Raw genomic sequence first — 16,881 nt, 5'->3', positions numbered from 1 at the left:
GCAGGGAGGGATAGCTTGAGCAAAGACAGTGAGCTGTGCAGTGAGCATGAAGCTTGTGTTAAGAGTGGCAAGCAGAGCCTGGTAAGGGTCTGCCTGCAAGAACATGCTAAACATACCTTGACACCAGGAAGAGGAAACAATAATTATTTCTGCAGGAAATCAAGTCAAAAGACTCTGAACAGATGAATAGACGAAGTTTTGAAATATAGTGGTATCCTTCTTACTTAATAGGGTCTGGTATTCTGACTTCAAACGCCTTCACTGACTGTGATCTTCCTGTAAGTAGCCCTGAGAGCTTCCTTGATATCTTCCTCACACCTGTCACTGCCCACTACTTACAAGCTGGCACAGTTGTCAGGGCATCCATCACACTGGTGGCCTAAGCACACTGGGAAGGCAGCCAGCAGGTGTGTGGCCTCTAGTCTCAGACACACTCTCCTAAATATCCAGGACTAGTGAATGACCTGACACAAGCTAATCCCACTGTCTGGCATCAGTTTCTTCATCTGTAACATGGTGGCACATCTAACTACAAGAAGGCTGCAGAGAAGAGCAAGTGCCATTCATAACATGTTCACAAGTCTGGTGTTCAGAAGCAAGCTGATAGGACTGTGGCAGGTGAGAGGCTCTTAGTCATACTGTCTGCTTGATTCCAGCTCTGCCATCCTCTGCAATGTATTATCAGTTAAGTTACTTCTCCTGCCTCACTGTCTTTGCCTATCAAATGGGGATATAAAAACATGCACCTCTCTAGGTTGTAAGAAAAGTTAAATTAGCTCATGTATTTCTCTCTATACCTCTACATAAACATCCTCTTAAAGGGGCTAGAGTACAGTCTAGTAGAATAAGCAGTTTGCTGAAGAAAAATGATTGTTTCTTCTGAAATTACCACTCACCTCGGTCCTTTCCTTTTTGCCATTTTTGTTCTGCTTTTGGCTTGACTGTATCCAGTGCCACACTAGTCTCTTTAATGAGCGCGGTAGTAACAGTAACATCCCCTTGACCAAACTTCCTCTCAGGTAATCTACAGCATGCACACCAAGCACAACCTCCTCTGCCAAATTCTCTGCATGCAGCTGGGCCTCCTCTCTTCCATCCTCCCTCAGCTAGTTTCTCAGTCCCCACTGTCACTGCCTTTCTCGACTGACTGCTACCACTCTCTGCAGAGCATTAGCTTCAGTTTGCACTACAAGGTTTCCCCATGAATACCTTCTCTGAAATACAAGTGACAGTCGTCCTTCTCAGTGTTAGGTCATTGGCAACTTTGCAAATATCAGGGTTCTGCTCTGTATTTTATGACCATTTAAATATTTTACCTTAATTACTGGTCTTCTACACTAAGCTCGTGAACTTGAACTAAGGCTGGAAACCGATATCAATGGGTAAAGGTTTGCTTTGCAAGCATGAACACCTGAGTTTGGATCCCTGGCACCAAAATAAAAGCCAGGGGAGAGGTACTATCTATAATCCCAATGCTGGTGGAGGCAACCATACAAGACAGGCAGGACCCCAGGGGCCTGCTGACTAGTCTAGCTGTATCAGTGAACTCCAAGCTCTGAGAGAGGCCCTACCTCAAAAAGTAAGGCAGAAACTGATAAGACACCTGAAATACACTTTGCATGCTTATACACATATGCACACACATAATTATGTAGGAAAATAAAAACGTACTTTTCCACAGGACTGTGGAACAAACTGCTCAGAACTATGGGAGCAACACTGTCTACACTGGGTAAAGTCTGAAGCTCATCCCTGGCCTGGCTCCCTGAAATACAGAAGGAGTGCAACTCTTGGGACTGCACCTTACTCACATGCACACAGCTGTTTACAGCACTCTCCTCACCAAAAGCTGAACACCCGAGGCTGAAGCACAAGCCCCTGAGCAGTAAATTTCCACCCCATCAGGGTCTAAGAGTTCTACACATTTGCACAAAGAGGTTTCTTTAAACTGAATTTCTATTAACAGAGAATGCCAACACCACAGCCTGGCTGTACCATTGGTATACTTAGGTCAGCTACTGGGCAACGCCCCCATGGGCTTAGCTGGCTGGCCCTAATGGATCAGAATGAGTAGCAGCTGCACTGACTCATGGAGAAATCTCCATAAGTAACCTGTCCCACTATCAGGCACACTGAAGAAGCAACAACTCAGAATAAGAATTGTGCCTTACCTTTTTGCTTCTCATATATGAAAGGCGGCCCTCATGAGCATCAGGGTAAGTGCAAAACAGGTATGTGGTGATAGCATGCTTTAAAAAGGAGTCTCCAAGCATCTCAAGCCGCTCCAGGTTAAACCCATCACTAGCATTGGACAGTGTCAAAGCCTGAAGAATCAGTCCAGGATTGGGGCCAAGAGTCCTTGAGGAGTACCCAACAGAAGGGCTCTGCTCAGAATCCATCCTGTCCTTGGGTGCTTTAACAGCATTTATCATGGCAGGCATCATGGACACCGCGGGGCTTCCATCTGAGGTAGATGTGTTAACGTTTCCATCAAGGTATTTATTACTCAGTAGAGTACATTCATTGCTGGGCTTGGGCTGGTTCTCATAATTGTATAAATTCTGAATGGGATATGAGGTAGTTGGTTGTACAGGTATTTCCTGCTTGAAGTAATTCAGCTGATTTCCTTGGCAAAAGTCTCTGTTAACTAAATCATAACTGCCATTGGCAAGATTTTTATTGTAAGAAAGACCATTAATTGCTGTAAGATCCGTTGAAACTTCAATTTGGAGCTTCCCAGGTGACTCGGCAGGTAACCTTTTGCAGTTCACAGACATTTGGTCATGGTTTTCTAAGGAGGTTCTAGTAGCACCTTGATGTGCAGCATTTTCAGGGACTACAATTGTGCTGTGCTTACAGTAATTATCATTTTCAGCCAACGAGGAGTTACAAGTTGAGATGAAAGATTTGCTATCAATAGATTTTTTCCACCCGAAGTCTAAATTAGGGTATCTGCAAAGACATTTTTATAACGTTCTATCATTCCTCCAAAGGGTAAGCTAAGAACAGCAGCACTGTGAGTTAAAAATAAACAAAGAACACAACTCTAAAAAATCCTAAGAAGAAAAACACATTTCCAAGCTTAAATGAACATGGCGAGGACATGCCTGGGACTCTGCACATAACTCAGCTTACTGCTTTACCTCTGCTTATGCACCCAAAGCAGAACTGACTGAGAGGATCCAAGATGGAGGCTGCTGCTAGAGCTGGAACCACTGACTTAGTGGCTCACCACAAGCTTTCTGCTTAACTAAGTGAATAGCTTCAAGTAACTTACAAAATCTGTGTGTCAACTTCTGCTCTTGAAAATGTGGTCAATACATCCTACCTCACGATGGGTCACAGAATCTGTTGTTTAAACTGGTGTTCCACACTGTATCAAGTACTCAACTATTAAAACTGATTAGTATTCACATTATTATGTTAAAGTTCTTTCAATCCCTAGAACCATCTATATAACCAAAATTAATTTGAGTGACTAAGTCAAAAATTTCATTGGTATAGAGAACGTGACTAACATGAAAAAAATGGTAAAGGATAAGCAGAATTGCTGTTTACTAACATGTAATTCGTTTTTGAGACAGATCTTAAACTGTTTTCACCCTCACTCCAGCATCACCACTCAAGAAGGAATTATTCTGTCTCAGGAGCTTGTCTCTCTAACTTGAAAAGAACAAAGGGTTCAGTGTCCCAGTCTGCCACTTAAGGAACAAGCAGCAGTTTCTTTTCAAGTGTTAAATGTCCACATCTTCTTCTTCATCTTTTAGAAACTGTAAGAAAAATACAATTTTAACTTAATTCCATTTTGTAACAAATTAAATTTCTGGCCAGCAACACAGGCATACCTAAAATCCGCAGGAAGTGATCTGACTCCCACACCAGCATCGCTGGCCGTCTGAGCTCTTAGTTCCTCTGCAGTCAGAAGGCAGTGAAGGCGATAAAGGATGCTGGGGAGACAAACTGCTTTTCTCCACAGTGATGCTGGGATTGGATGTATAGCACAGAGTTCCGGAACCAGTATCTTTGAGTAAGAAAAACACAAGCTGATAAATATAAAGCATATACAAATAATTTTAAAAAAAATGCAACTGTACTATGGGATAATAATAAAAATTACAAATGCTAGTAATATCTAACTTTTGAAAATAATCCTTATACCTAAACAGGATTTATGAGGGTGAGTCCATAATGAATCAATGAAACAAGGGTAACAGCAAAACTCAATTTTTACCAATAAGGATGTTCAAAATAGTTTCAATACTCATGGTGACCTCCCAGAAATTCACAAGTCATTGCTATCTTGATAATATGCTATTGAGTGCTCAAGAAAAAAAAAACTGGGTCATGTTTGAGCAGGTTATATTTATGTACATACATATATGTATGTAGCAACAATTAATAAAAAAGGAGGGACATGAATTTGAAAGAGAGAATGGCCCTGGCGGGTAGGCCTTGCCAGCACACAGAGGAAAAGGATCCAGGCAGTCCTGATGGGACCTGATAGGCCAGGGTCAGACAGTAGGGAAGGAGGACTTCCTCAGTGGACTAGGGGAGAAGGATAGGGGAGGAGAGAGAGGGAGGATGGAACCGGGAGCAGATGAGGGAGGGGGCTATGACTGGGATACAAAGTGAATAAACAGTAAGTAAATAAGTAAATAAATAATAATATTAAAAGAGAGAAAGAGGGGTACATGGGAATGCTTAAAGAAAGGAGAGAGGAGAATGATCTAATTATACTATAACCTCAAAAGATAAAAGAACCAATTTAAAAAATATTAGGTCATGCTAGTAACAACTCATTACCTGTTTGTTCTGCAGACTTTCCCATTTGGCTTTCCTCTTTTCAGCACTGCTCAAAGGAAGTGCTTTCCCCTTCTGATTCAAATGCCGAGGTGTCAAAAGGTTAAGTCTACAAAAATTTCAGAACAATTTTATCAAATGAGCAAATGAAAGTCCACCCTCACAGTGGCTGGAATTCCAACTTTGGTATGCCTACAAATTGCCTAAGGAGCTCATTCAGCACAGTCTTCTACAACCCAGGCAAGTCTTTGTGCAAAGGGTCTCTTGATCTCAGAGTACATGAGTGGGGAGAGGCACGGCCACCCTTCAGCACATGTGGCCCTGACCCCTAGAAAGCAAGCCTCCTGTGCAACCTAGGGCCACCTCTGGAGCTCTTACCTGGAAGAGGTGTGGTCAACATCCAGCAGCGGCTGGTTGAGATTGGTCAGGTCAAGGTTATACTTTGTTTTATAATATTCTGCAAAGGTTTCATACTCAGGGGAAGGAAATTTACTGAGTGGGGTAAGATCAGTGTACACATCAGCTACATAAAATCGATGAGGCTGATCAAAATTGCGGTATCTGAAAATAAAGAAAATTAATCAAGTTGCCTTTCGTGTAAATCAACTGTCTTCAAAATACAAATGTTTTAATATGGAAACACAATTCATTAAGAATCCAAAGAGTTAAATGTAGATGACATTAATAAAAATTTAAATTCCAAAAATATATTTCAAGAGTTTGAGAATAAAAACTATACTTCTATCAAATAAAAACAGGCTCTCTATTTTCCCCTCTTGTTCTTCTTCTAAATGTCTTTCCTTTGACAATATGAAAAGCTAAATGGTTCCTTCAAGTACGTTTCATCAATACAATCAAAATAGAAAACTTAACATCCAATATAGAGTAAATTCTTTGCAAACGACTAATGTTAAACACAAGGTACCCATACATAAGATGTATTATGTTACTACTTATGCTAGTGATAGTCTAGAGAAATCTTTAAGATGGGACTTTCAGGTTGGAGAGTTAAAAAGTGAAGGCAAAGGGCATGAATATGCATGAATATAAACCAAAGTCAATTAATCAGCATTCTAATTCTCTGTAAAGTACTCTGACTTAATATATTGCCTTATGGCTCCATTCCCTAACTTTCTACTAAGTGGTGCTCTTCCCATCCTCAACAGGCTTAGTGACAATAATTCTCTTGGAAGCTTAAGACACAAACATTGTTCTCATGAAATTCTCAAGTAAGATTTTGGAATTAAAAAAAAAATAAAGACTTTTCTAAAAGGCTATCAATATTATTTGCATAAGAAATAATACTTTTCACAAAGTAAATCCTTTTACCTGCAATGTTTTGTTTTTAATGACGTGAACTGGAAAGATGCCTTTATCTTGACTAGCTCTCCATGCTGGTGTGATTACCTATACCCACAACTGTATGAATAAGCACACCTTTTAAAGCAGTTACTACTGCCATTTTGTTTCCCATTGAAACACCTACCTTGGAATGATAACTGCATCTTGGTAATCTTCTAATTTAAAAACAAACGGTGTTTCTTTTGAGTACTTAGTGCTGGGAATGCCTATACGAGCTTCAGACTTCTCAATATCCTCCATGAATTTGAAGTCAATGTCCAAAGTGCTGGAGTCATTAACTTAATTAAGGAAGAAAAAGATTCTTTAGCATGTTAAGCCCATCACAGGTAAGAGTCCTACTTATGGTATACTAACTATTTAAGGTACACTAGCTCTCCAAGTAAAGAGTATTCATAGGATTCACCAGCTACAGCAAACAAACACTGAAAAGCAGGCTCCTTCTTACCAACATTAAGAGGTAGAACACAGTATGCTGACTCAGCGCCGGTAGGTTTGAACTCTAGGGCAGGTTTTTCAAGCCGAAGAATATGTGAGAATATATACTGGTGGAGTCTTGTAATCAGCTCAAGCATTTGTTGAGACAATGTGAAACCAGACTTCTTCAGCTCAATGGATATGGTGACCTCTCCAGAGCGTGTATACACAGGAAAGTGAGGAATCTTAGCCAAAAAAAAGAACAAAGAACCTTCAGTCAACAGGTATTGTATTGCATTAGTTCACTCAATCTCTAGGTCCCAAGTGGTGCTTTTAACAGATATGGTGAAGGGTTTACCTGAGGTATGGGTTTGGCTGTCAGGATCCCAAAGCATCGTGTGGTATCCTCAGGGGGGTAGAGCTTCCGCCTCCTGAAGTTGAGCTCATCAGGGAGGGGAGTAGTTAGGACCATTCCTATCACATATAGGTAACAAGGCTGATCAGGTTTGGGGTAACTCTCCCTCAAGCACTCTGGAATCTAGAGTTGGAAAGAAGAGTCAAGCATCAGGCTCAAGTACAAATAGCCTTTGTTCTAGACACTGACAAGAAAAGGTATTTCTCCCTGTAAAAGAAAGCAGCAGTAGCAGCAGCTCAAAAGGTACACAGTGATAAGGCTTCTGGGAAGTTAGCACTTCTCTGGGCTTCACACGGGCCTAAGTTTACCTATGCTGCAATACACTATTTACTACAGCTTTATGAAATATCAAAAGTATGTAAAATGGTCTTTTTAATCTATCTCTTTTGACTGAAAAACATTTTTATTCCATGGGTTTTCAAACTTTTACTCACCACAGAGTATCAGAAAGTAAAAGTAGACCAGTTTTTAATACTATGTATAACCCGTCACTCAAGATATGCTATGTGGGGGGCTGGAGAGATGACTCAGAGGTTAAAAGCACTAGTTGTACTTCCAAAGGTCCTGACTTTAACTCCCAGCAACCACATGGTGGCTCATAATCATCTATATTGAGATCTGGTACCCTCTTCTGGCATGTAGGCAGAACACTGTATAAATAATAAATAAATAGAATAAAAAAATATATGCTATGTGACTTCTAAAACTATTTTATTAAACCACCTTTCTCACTGTACAAGTCTCACTGTCTCAGAGCTAGTAGGAAGGAAAAGTTACATTTTCAGCACAAACGGAATCACATAACATGGACTGAGTTGAAGTATATGTGTAAAATAGAGAGGAAGGGAGAGGAAGGGATGGAAAGAAAAGGAACCTATTTTCACTTCAGTTACTATAGTCTATCACAAATCGGTGTTATTGCCTCTATTTATTTGACAGAGAGAGAGAATGTGTATGTGTGATGGCCCATGTGCAATACATGCTTGAGGCAATCAAAGAATAACTTGTCAGAGCCAGCGCTCTGGCTCTAGTATAATTTTACAGCTCTCACGAACTGTAAATGACATTGCCTCAGATTTTCTGAGCTTTCAGTTTTAACAGACTCGCGGATAGGGTCCTACAGCTCTGAGATTCACCGGCACACAGCACTGGTAGTTGTTATACCTGTGACCCTCTGGCTAAGAGGCAGTTCTGATTACAGAGGAGACAAAACCGGTTGCTCAAGGAGGCAACAAGGCAGACCATGTGTCTCAGGAGACATCACCAATGGCATTTACTAACAACAAAAGTGAGTATGAGGGAGGAAAAGCTTTACACAAAAATGGGTAACATTGAGGATTAGAAAAAAAGTATGATTTTTAAAACTTGAAAAATGTTTAGCTGGGGCACTTAAAGTAAAAAACTGCAAAAACAAAATAAGAACCATGTATTTAGGTGAAGATGAAACACAAGGAAAGTTTGCTTTTCTTTGGAACCTTTGAAAATATTAGTATTTTAAAAGATCAACATTTTGTCAAGCATGAGATGCTGGAGCATCAGCAGTGTGGCAGGCGCTGCTCTGAAGGGACCTCTGCGCACTCCCCGCACAGCCTCCTCCACCTTCAGATGTACCTGCTCACTTCACCATGTGAGTCACCGGTCTAAACAGCAAGGACCAATAAGCTAGAATCAAACCACTAAAATAAGTAAGTTTGTCTTTTCAAATGAAGTGAGTGAGTAGAATTTGATAGCTGCCTTGGAGTCCTTTGGAAAGGCATGACAAAACCAACAATAAACCTCAGAAACACTGAAGGTCAAATAAAAAGGGAGCTCTGGAGATACTGTGAATCAGAGGAACAAACTAAGACCTACAGTTGGCCCATGTTACAGGGATCAGGGAAAACATATCTGAGCAGATGAATTTAGGCCTTGGGGTAGCAAGAAATAAAATCAGAAAGGCTGATTTTCATTCAATTCTAACACTAACTGCTTTGGGGTAGCACTGCCTTCGCTTTGTGGATCCTGGTCTTCCTGGGACGTTGGTCTCCTCTTCATCATGTAAGTCAAGCTCTTCTTCATATTTAACAGTCTCTTTCCCAACGGGCATCAAATGTTCATCCAGTTCACCTAAGACATTTAAAAGAGCTTACATCATCAAACTAAATTTTGCCTAATGAGTAAGTAATCTAAAATAGTACTATACTGAGGAACCAAGCGAAAGAGTGACAGCAATTAAAGCCCCTTTGCCTTAAAAACATAAAAGAGGTGGCTCAGCAGCTAAGAGCTCTGGCTGCTCTTAGAGAGGACCTGGGTTCAGTTCTCACCACCCACATGATGACTCATATCCATATGTAATTATAGTTCCAGGGGATCTGATGCCTTCATGTGTTCTCCAGATACCAGGTACACACATGGTGCAAAGACACAAATGCAGGCAAAACATGCATGTACATAAAATAAATAAATCTTAGAAACAATATAAAAGTAATAGCAGGTAAAACTTTAGAGGATCTATCTTCACATTCGTATGTTTAGCCTGAGCAAGCCTGCAAATTCTAAGACCCCCAAAATAAGATAGCAACATGCCAGCCTTAAACATCCCTTTTAAACACAAACCTTTTCTATTTTAAAGGATTATTTTCTTCACTCTCAGTCTAACCTGAGAGTCTAACACACTAACTACACATGTAGCAGGCTCAGACTCCAATAGTTAGAGCATTCTTATGTATTTAGAAAAGAATCAATAACAGAAGCATAAAAGTGGCAGTTTTTACAGTGAAGCTATAAAAGTCAAGAGGTCTGAGTTACAGAAAATGCATATTAAACCCACCGAGGAATAGCAAAAGCAGAAGTCTAGGCTTTGACAAGTTCCAAAAACCTGCAGAGGTCTCTGTGTGCTTCTGTTGTACAATTTTGTCACTTTTTGGACTCACATACATTTTTCCAAACATGTTTACCTACCAATTTTGTGCAGTTTTTCACAGCAAATGAGAGCTACCACTCTTTCAGCCAATCGTACACAGCCCATTGGTGGACCCTGAAAAGAACAACGGAACATTTTCTAGCTTCAGCTTCCCAAACCACCAACAATCCTGGAACCACTGATGCCCTACTTGCCAGAACCAAGTACTTTAGTTTGAAAATAACACGTTTTCAAAACTTCTAGCTGTTTGTTGTTGTTGTTGTTGCTTTGGTTTTGTTTTCCAAATTTTGGTGGTGCTGGGATGAAATCTAGGGTCTTACACATACGACGCAAGGGCTCTACCACCAAGCTATGAGAAATACCCGTCTTTTAAACCATGTCCAGTCAAAAATGAATATATAACTAAGATGTTACAATTTCAAGTAAATGTTCATTTTCATAAAATTTTAAAGTATTCTTTTCATTAGTCGACAGATATGCAACAAAAAGATAAAGACATTAGAACCTAGCTATGGTGTCTATAATATAGAACAGCCTTTCTGAGGATTTGAAGTTCCTCATTTTGGAACAACTGCAAATTGGAACCAAATTGGAACAACTGTATTGGAACCAAGGAAACAGTATTAGTTACAAAACGCAGATTTCAGCCAGAGCAGCTGAACTACATTTAATGAATTCTGTGTCACTGCATGCAAAGCCACAGCTGATTTCTCAAAAAAAAAAAAAACAAAAAAAAAATTAATAAGAGCCTGAAAGGAACTTCCAGAGGTCATCTGGCAAGTTCCAAGAGTTTGTAGGGGATAGTCTGTAAAAAACCTGAGCGCAGAGCTGACTATGTCACTTACAAATGATTTTTCAAAGTGTAGACTTTTAAAGCAAATTTTTAACTTGGATGTCTTAGAGAAGCTGGACAAGCCCTAATGGCATACATACTTCAACCCAAGTCAGGTCTTTGTCTTAACTTACAACAATGGAGGCTCGAAGAGGTGAGTTAATCGGAAGATAAAGAGTTGAATAAAATGTACCATCAGGCAATTCTCGGGTTCTACATTTGGGAGCTAGATGCGTAAACGGATCACTTGGTAATCGAGCACAGTATCTGTGAAGAAAAGAATTCTGAAGCTGAATCTACAAATGAGAAACTGACAGAAAACTGTCTCACAAGTCAAAAGTCTCCTGTTGGGCTGCCATTCGCACACGGAATGTTCTTTGTTGCTTTTGACCTTGAATAAGACAGAACTGGGCACTAAAAATGGATGTGTGTAACTAGGAAATGACATTATTTAATCTTATTTTAGTTACAACTGAAGCTTGCATTTAAAAGGTCAGCCTGCAACCTGATGCTATGTATGACACTGCACAATGTAGAGTAGTGCACAATGGGAGTGCATTACTAGTGCTAGTTTCCTCACTATCTTGTACTTGTCAACAGCCACAGCAGGTGTGAGAAAGCATCAGGACAGCCTAGGGTTGAACCAAGGTGGTATCAGAACCAGAAGCTCCATGAGTGGTAGCGCAAAATGGTGGCAGAGCAGGAAGCAGGCCCAGAGAAAGCTGGTCCAAGGAAAAGGGCTTTGGAAGGATCAGCACACTCACAGGGGAAGACCTGGGCAGCTAGGGTGTTCTAAAGACAAGAGAGGCCAGCTGACAGGCAGGCTGAGCACATACATCACACCTGAGCACAGTGGATCAGACTTCTCACCACAGGAAGAGGGAAGCGCAAGGAAAAAAGGAAATCTAGAATGACCTAGAGCCACAGTAAAAATGGGGGCAGTAGAAGCAAGGGATGAGACAGCAATGCAGATGTGAATGTGTGCACATGACATACAGAAGTAAGTAGATGCCTGGCTCTGCTTACAAAGAGGCCTGGCAGTAGGACAGCCCAGTGCCTGCTGAGGGTGTAGCTCATTCCCACAAGTCCATTTCATAACACTATTATCATTCACTCTCCACTAACAGGAAACAGGATCCCAGACACAATTAAAACAGGCAAAGAACATATTCCACTTTAAATTTTTGTAATGTGTGGTGCTGAATTTTCCATTAGCAATTAAGTGTAATTATTATGAATTAATTTGGACTTCACCATAATTTATTTTTTCCTGAGTTGTTAACATTGCTAAGAACTTAGAAAAACAGTTACAGGCCAAGTTTATATATCAAGATAAATCTCATTTAAGGGTAAAACAAAGGAGCAAATGTAAGATTTTATTTACTTTTTTACTTGAAAACTATTTTAGACTTTAAAATGCTATCAGAGTAAGAGAGAATTCTCATACATCCTTCACCTAGACAAACCATTCAAGTTTCACAAAAATAGTCTTTGGAGTCAAAGCAATGTTTTCCAGGACCAGAGGTCATACCAGGCTGTCACATTTTCCTATCTTTGATCTTTCCTTGATCTCTGTGACCTTGTTTTGCAACTCTTGAAAACTATGGGCCTATCCTTTGGAGCCTGCCTGTCAACTTGACTTTCCTTGAGATTTTTCTCATGATTAAACCCAGCTTCTATATTTTTCGCTAACATATTCTGAAGTGATACTGTGTTCAAGTCTCACTGTGGTTATTGTACCTTTATTCTTGGAGGTAGTACTTGGCACTGGGTACAGCCCAGTGTGCTATTGTAGAGCTGCCATTTATTCACCGTGGAGATAGACAGCAACCTGACAAGTGATATATACAAGTGATATATACCTGTTGATGTGTCCAATGGCAGTGTTGATCGTGACTCGTGGACCCCCATCATCAGGCCTCAGTACATATGGCGGGAAAACATCGTCATCATCTACAACAGCATCAATGTCAGCCTCAGCACCATCCACTGATTTTGAACACTTGTTTCTTAAGATCTGAACATTCACAAACAGGATGTAGGGTGAGAACAAGGATCTTCTTTGCCACACGCTAGCTTTCTGTCTTTTTATCTGCAGAGAAAACTCTCTACCCAGGCTTGACCGCACATGCCTATAACCCCAGCACTCAGGAGACTGAAGCATAATGACCACTAGTTCTAGACCAGCTGGGATACATAATAAAATCCTGTCTCAAAATAAATTCTTTTTATGTATGTTGTGTGACACAATCATCTCTCTATACTTCAAAGCTCTTCACAGAATCCTCCCAGCTCCAACTATATGGAAACACACTGAACAAGAATTATCTGACACTGTGTATGCACACACAAAGGACACTATTGGTCTCTTGCTAGTAAACTACTGTCTCATCACTCTCTTGACACAACCCAAAATAATCACTGGCCACTATGCTGTCCACATTTACAGTGTCCTTCCTCAGATAACCTTCTCAAATGACCCACCAGACCATTCCACTGCTATTTTACTAAGACTTTCATTCTACTATATAAAATACTGACAGTTCTCTGTGCCTATTCCCAACTTCCTTGTAAGTATGCACTGCTGGCACCGCATTCTGAGATCAAATTTTCTCTCCTTTCCATGCACACAGAAAGGAAGATGTGTTAACTTTCTGACTGTACCTTTTCTATTGCTTTGTACGTCTTGAGGTCTTCTTCAAAGCTCTTTATCTTGTCTGTATCTGCTAACATTACATAATTAGAGATCGGTGCTCGTGCTCGCCCTTTAGACTGAACATATGATCGATACTCCGTTGGCAAATCAAAACGAACCACCAAATTGCACTTGGGAATATCCACGCCCTCTTCTACAACACTTGTTGCAATGAGCAGGTTGGTCTCATGTGCTCGAAATTTCCTAAGTACCTGAAAAAGTTTCACCAAGAAAAGCAATTCTAAGAAATTTCCCAAAGGACACATTAGAAGATCATTAACAATGGTCACTTCTAACATATTCCCTAGGCACACTACATCTCTAGAGCCAACCTAGGGAAGATAACAGTGTAACAGAACAGTCACATGCCCATAGGCCTTGGATTTAACAACAGGAGTTTTCACTGAATGCCTTCAGACTGGCTTCTCTTTACTGACCAGTCACAAACATGTTCAGCCAGGCAAGTGAGGCAGTGATCCTCTCCTGGAGACCTGTTGCTACTCTGGCCTGCCACAGTAGCACCCACTGTCAATGAGACTGTGTTGTGCAAGCACCTGTGCCTGGAAGCCAAAGCTCCTTCACTGAACCCGCCAGTGCATTTGGAATGAGCAAAGCTTTGCTTATTTTCTAGCACCCGAGAAACTTTCAATTTAAAGAAAACAGAGTTGATTAAAATAAAAGACAAGTGTTTGCATATAATATTTAAAGTCACATTACCACTGTGATGGTTAATCTCAGTTGGTCAACTGATGAGATTTAGGTCAGGTTAGCTGGAGACAAACCCTGGGACCTCTTTGCAAAAATGTTTCTAGAGAAGTTTAAGTGAGGTGGGAAGAGTGACCTTAAATGCAGGCAGCACCACCATTCCATGTGTTAAGAGTCCAGGTCTCAACAAAAAGAAGACAGCAAACTAATCACAGGTATTCATGTCTTTGCTTCCTGACTTCAAGATGCAACATGGCCAGCTGCCTCCTACTCCTACCATCATACCTTCCCACTACCCTAGAGTGTATTCTCAAATCATGAAGCAAAAGAAGCTACCTTCCTTAAGTTGGTGGGAGGGGGGATTTTGTCAGTTACAAGAAAAGCAACACAACTAAGTTAAACAGCACATGCTGTTCTTCAGACAGAGACATTAGACTGGCTCTTGGACTTCCTAGACCTGGAATCTTCTCAAATGCTTGTCTGTAACAGAAATTATTCTGCTAATTTTAAGTTAAGCAGCAAGCAAACAAAAGAATCCTGTTTGCCAGCCAGAACACTTAGATTTTACTATCTTTATAATGCAGCTTCCTATGTAAGATCTTTAAAAGCATGAACAATTTTAAGCTACATTTACAAAGTACAGTGGAGATCTCACAAAGGTAGGCCTTTAAAAGCATAAAAGGCATCCTGAGAAGATGCCAGCTTGTTGCTCTGCAGGCCTGTGGAGGCTACAGTAGTTAAGGTCTCCAGGCTTCATTCTCCTCAAGTGTAGATATCTGATAGTAATTCCATAAAGAAAATAAACTATTTAATGGCAATTAAGACAAATTAGTTCACCAGAAGCAACTCTAATTCTGACTGTATCCACACCCTTATTCACTTCATGAGACTAGCAGGTATCTTTATAAACAAGGAATATCTCATATTATTAAAAAGAAAGGAGGAAGGGATAAAATGAAGTTAATCGCTGGGGATCAAAGATGAGTCTTTACGACCAAGGTTTCTCAGTGTATATGGTAAAACCCACTGCTGTCACTGTTACCTCCTCTTGCTTTCTGAACTCTGCTTCCATCTGTTTGCTTCGAGGCTGGTTCTTTCCAATGCCATGTCCAGTTATAAAGTTGCTGCTGATGTAAGCCAGCTCTGGATCTTGTTTGCCAGCTTCCTTTATCAATCTAAGAATGTAAGATACATGAGGAGTTAAACACTTCCAAGGAAAACATATTTTAACTTTTGGAGGCTTTTAAATTTTTCAGTGTGTGTGTGTGTGTGTGTGTGTGTGTGTGTGTGCGCGCATGATCACACATGATACCTGCCTGTTTCTTTGTGTACCACATGTGTATAGTGCCCAGAGTCCAGAAGAGGGCATTAGAACTCCTAAAACTGGAGTAACAGACTATTGTTAGCCACCTAATATAGGAATCAAATGCTGTTCCTCTGGGAAAGCAGTACATTCAACCTCTGAGCCATCTTTCCAGACTCTTAAAATCTAGTCTACAGTCTCCTTTAAGATAGGAATACATGTCCAGAGTTCATACTTGTTCTTGTTTTACTTGGGCCAACATTCCTAACAAACAGTTGCTCTTGTTTCACTTCTGTTGATGTTATAAAATACTCTAACCAAAAGCAGTGTTGGGGAGAAATAGGTCTACTTCAGCTCACAATTCCAGGTCACGGTCCATCACTGACAGAAGCTGAGGCAAGTACTCACTGGAGGCAGGAACTGATAGTAGTCCAGCCTCTATTCCACACAGCATTACCTCTGACCACGGAACTTATTTCACAAACAAAGGAGTGCAGCAGGAGCCACAGAGGATGATGGCTCCTTGTGCTTACAAGCGGGCTTACACTCAGCTGCCTTTCTTAGCCCAGTTCTACCTCCCTAGGGAGGGTACTGTCCATGGTATATTGGGCCTTCCCACATCATCTGACAACCAAGACAATCCCTCCCATCCCCCAGGCCAGACTAATGTGATGGGCAATTCCTCAATTGAGGGTTTCCTCTTAGGTGACACTAGGCTGTGCCAAGTTGACAGTTAAAGCTGAACCAGGATGAGTCTTGGTAATTTCTTCCTACCAATCTTTAAGCAAACCTAGTGCCACCTTTACCACACAAATCTGTGGTCTGAGTACTTGCTATGATAAATACTAGGCTGGCTTACACTGACAAGTGAAAGGGTCACATTACTTTCAACTTTGAATTCTGTGATGATGACTTAACAGAATGGTGTCCGAAAATGAGATCAAGCTTGTCAGAGAACCATCGCCGTACTTGTAAAGATGAGGGACAGCTCGACACACCTCTGGTATGTGTGTCTGGGTCCAACAGCTGCCACACACAAGCCTCTCCTCTTTGGAGGTACTCCCACAGCAGGGAGTGCGGGGTCTAACCACCCACACTCCTCCACAGGTGTGGCAGGGGCCTACCACTGTTCATCTTAACCTTGATCACTAGAAGCAGAGTTCTTGGGAAAGAAAGGCCTGTCATCTTGAGTCGAACCACTTTTGGCCCCTGGGTTATGAATTACAGAGTTGATCCTGCAGAGTCCTGGGCTTTTCCACAGCAATGCTGAAGACTTCCTGCTGCACCTTCATGAAAGAGCCCCAAGTTATGGCCCCTTTCCCACCTGCTCCTTGGCATTAACCTATAGTGCCAGAAACCCAAAGGGGCCTTTGACTAAAACACTGAAAAGAGCTACAGGCCGGATCGCGTTACACAGAACGAAGGTTAACAGTCAGTGCTGCCATTACAGCTA

General features: G+C 41.0%; 1 protein-coding gene across 1 annotated transcript in view; it reads right to left on the bottom strand.

Moving 5' to 3' along the window:
• The window catches only part of Dicer1 (dicer 1, ribonuclease III), a 46,536-nt gene that overhangs the window by 13,898 nt on the left and 15,757 nt on the right, over positions 1 to 16,881 (bottom strand). Inside the window, 13 exon segments of the mRNA XM_055592828.1 lie at positions 2,172 to 2,952; positions 3,846 to 4,021; positions 4,804 to 4,909; positions 5,179 to 5,361; positions 6,287 to 6,440; positions 6,608 to 6,821; positions 6,935 to 7,114; positions 8,958 to 9,097; positions 9,932 to 10,007; positions 10,860 to 10,992; positions 12,588 to 12,742; positions 13,390 to 13,632; positions 15,168 to 15,300. Coding sequence (XP_055448803.1) covers positions 2,172 to 2,952; positions 3,846 to 4,021; positions 4,804 to 4,909; positions 5,179 to 5,361; positions 6,287 to 6,440; positions 6,608 to 6,821; positions 6,935 to 7,114; positions 8,958 to 9,097; positions 9,932 to 10,007; positions 10,860 to 10,992; positions 12,588 to 12,742; positions 13,390 to 13,632; positions 15,168 to 15,300 — 2,674 coding nt within the window.

This window comes from Psammomys obesus, unplaced genomic scaffold, assembly GCF_907164565.1.
Source record: "Psammomys obesus unplaced genomic scaffold, mPsaObe1.curated_primary_1811, whole genome shotgun sequence".
NCBI lineage: Eukaryota > Metazoa > Chordata > Mammalia > Rodentia > Muridae > Psammomys > Psammomys obesus.
The sequence above is the reverse complement of the archived record's forward strand: the minus strand, read 5'-3'. Positions and strand labels throughout refer to the sequence as shown.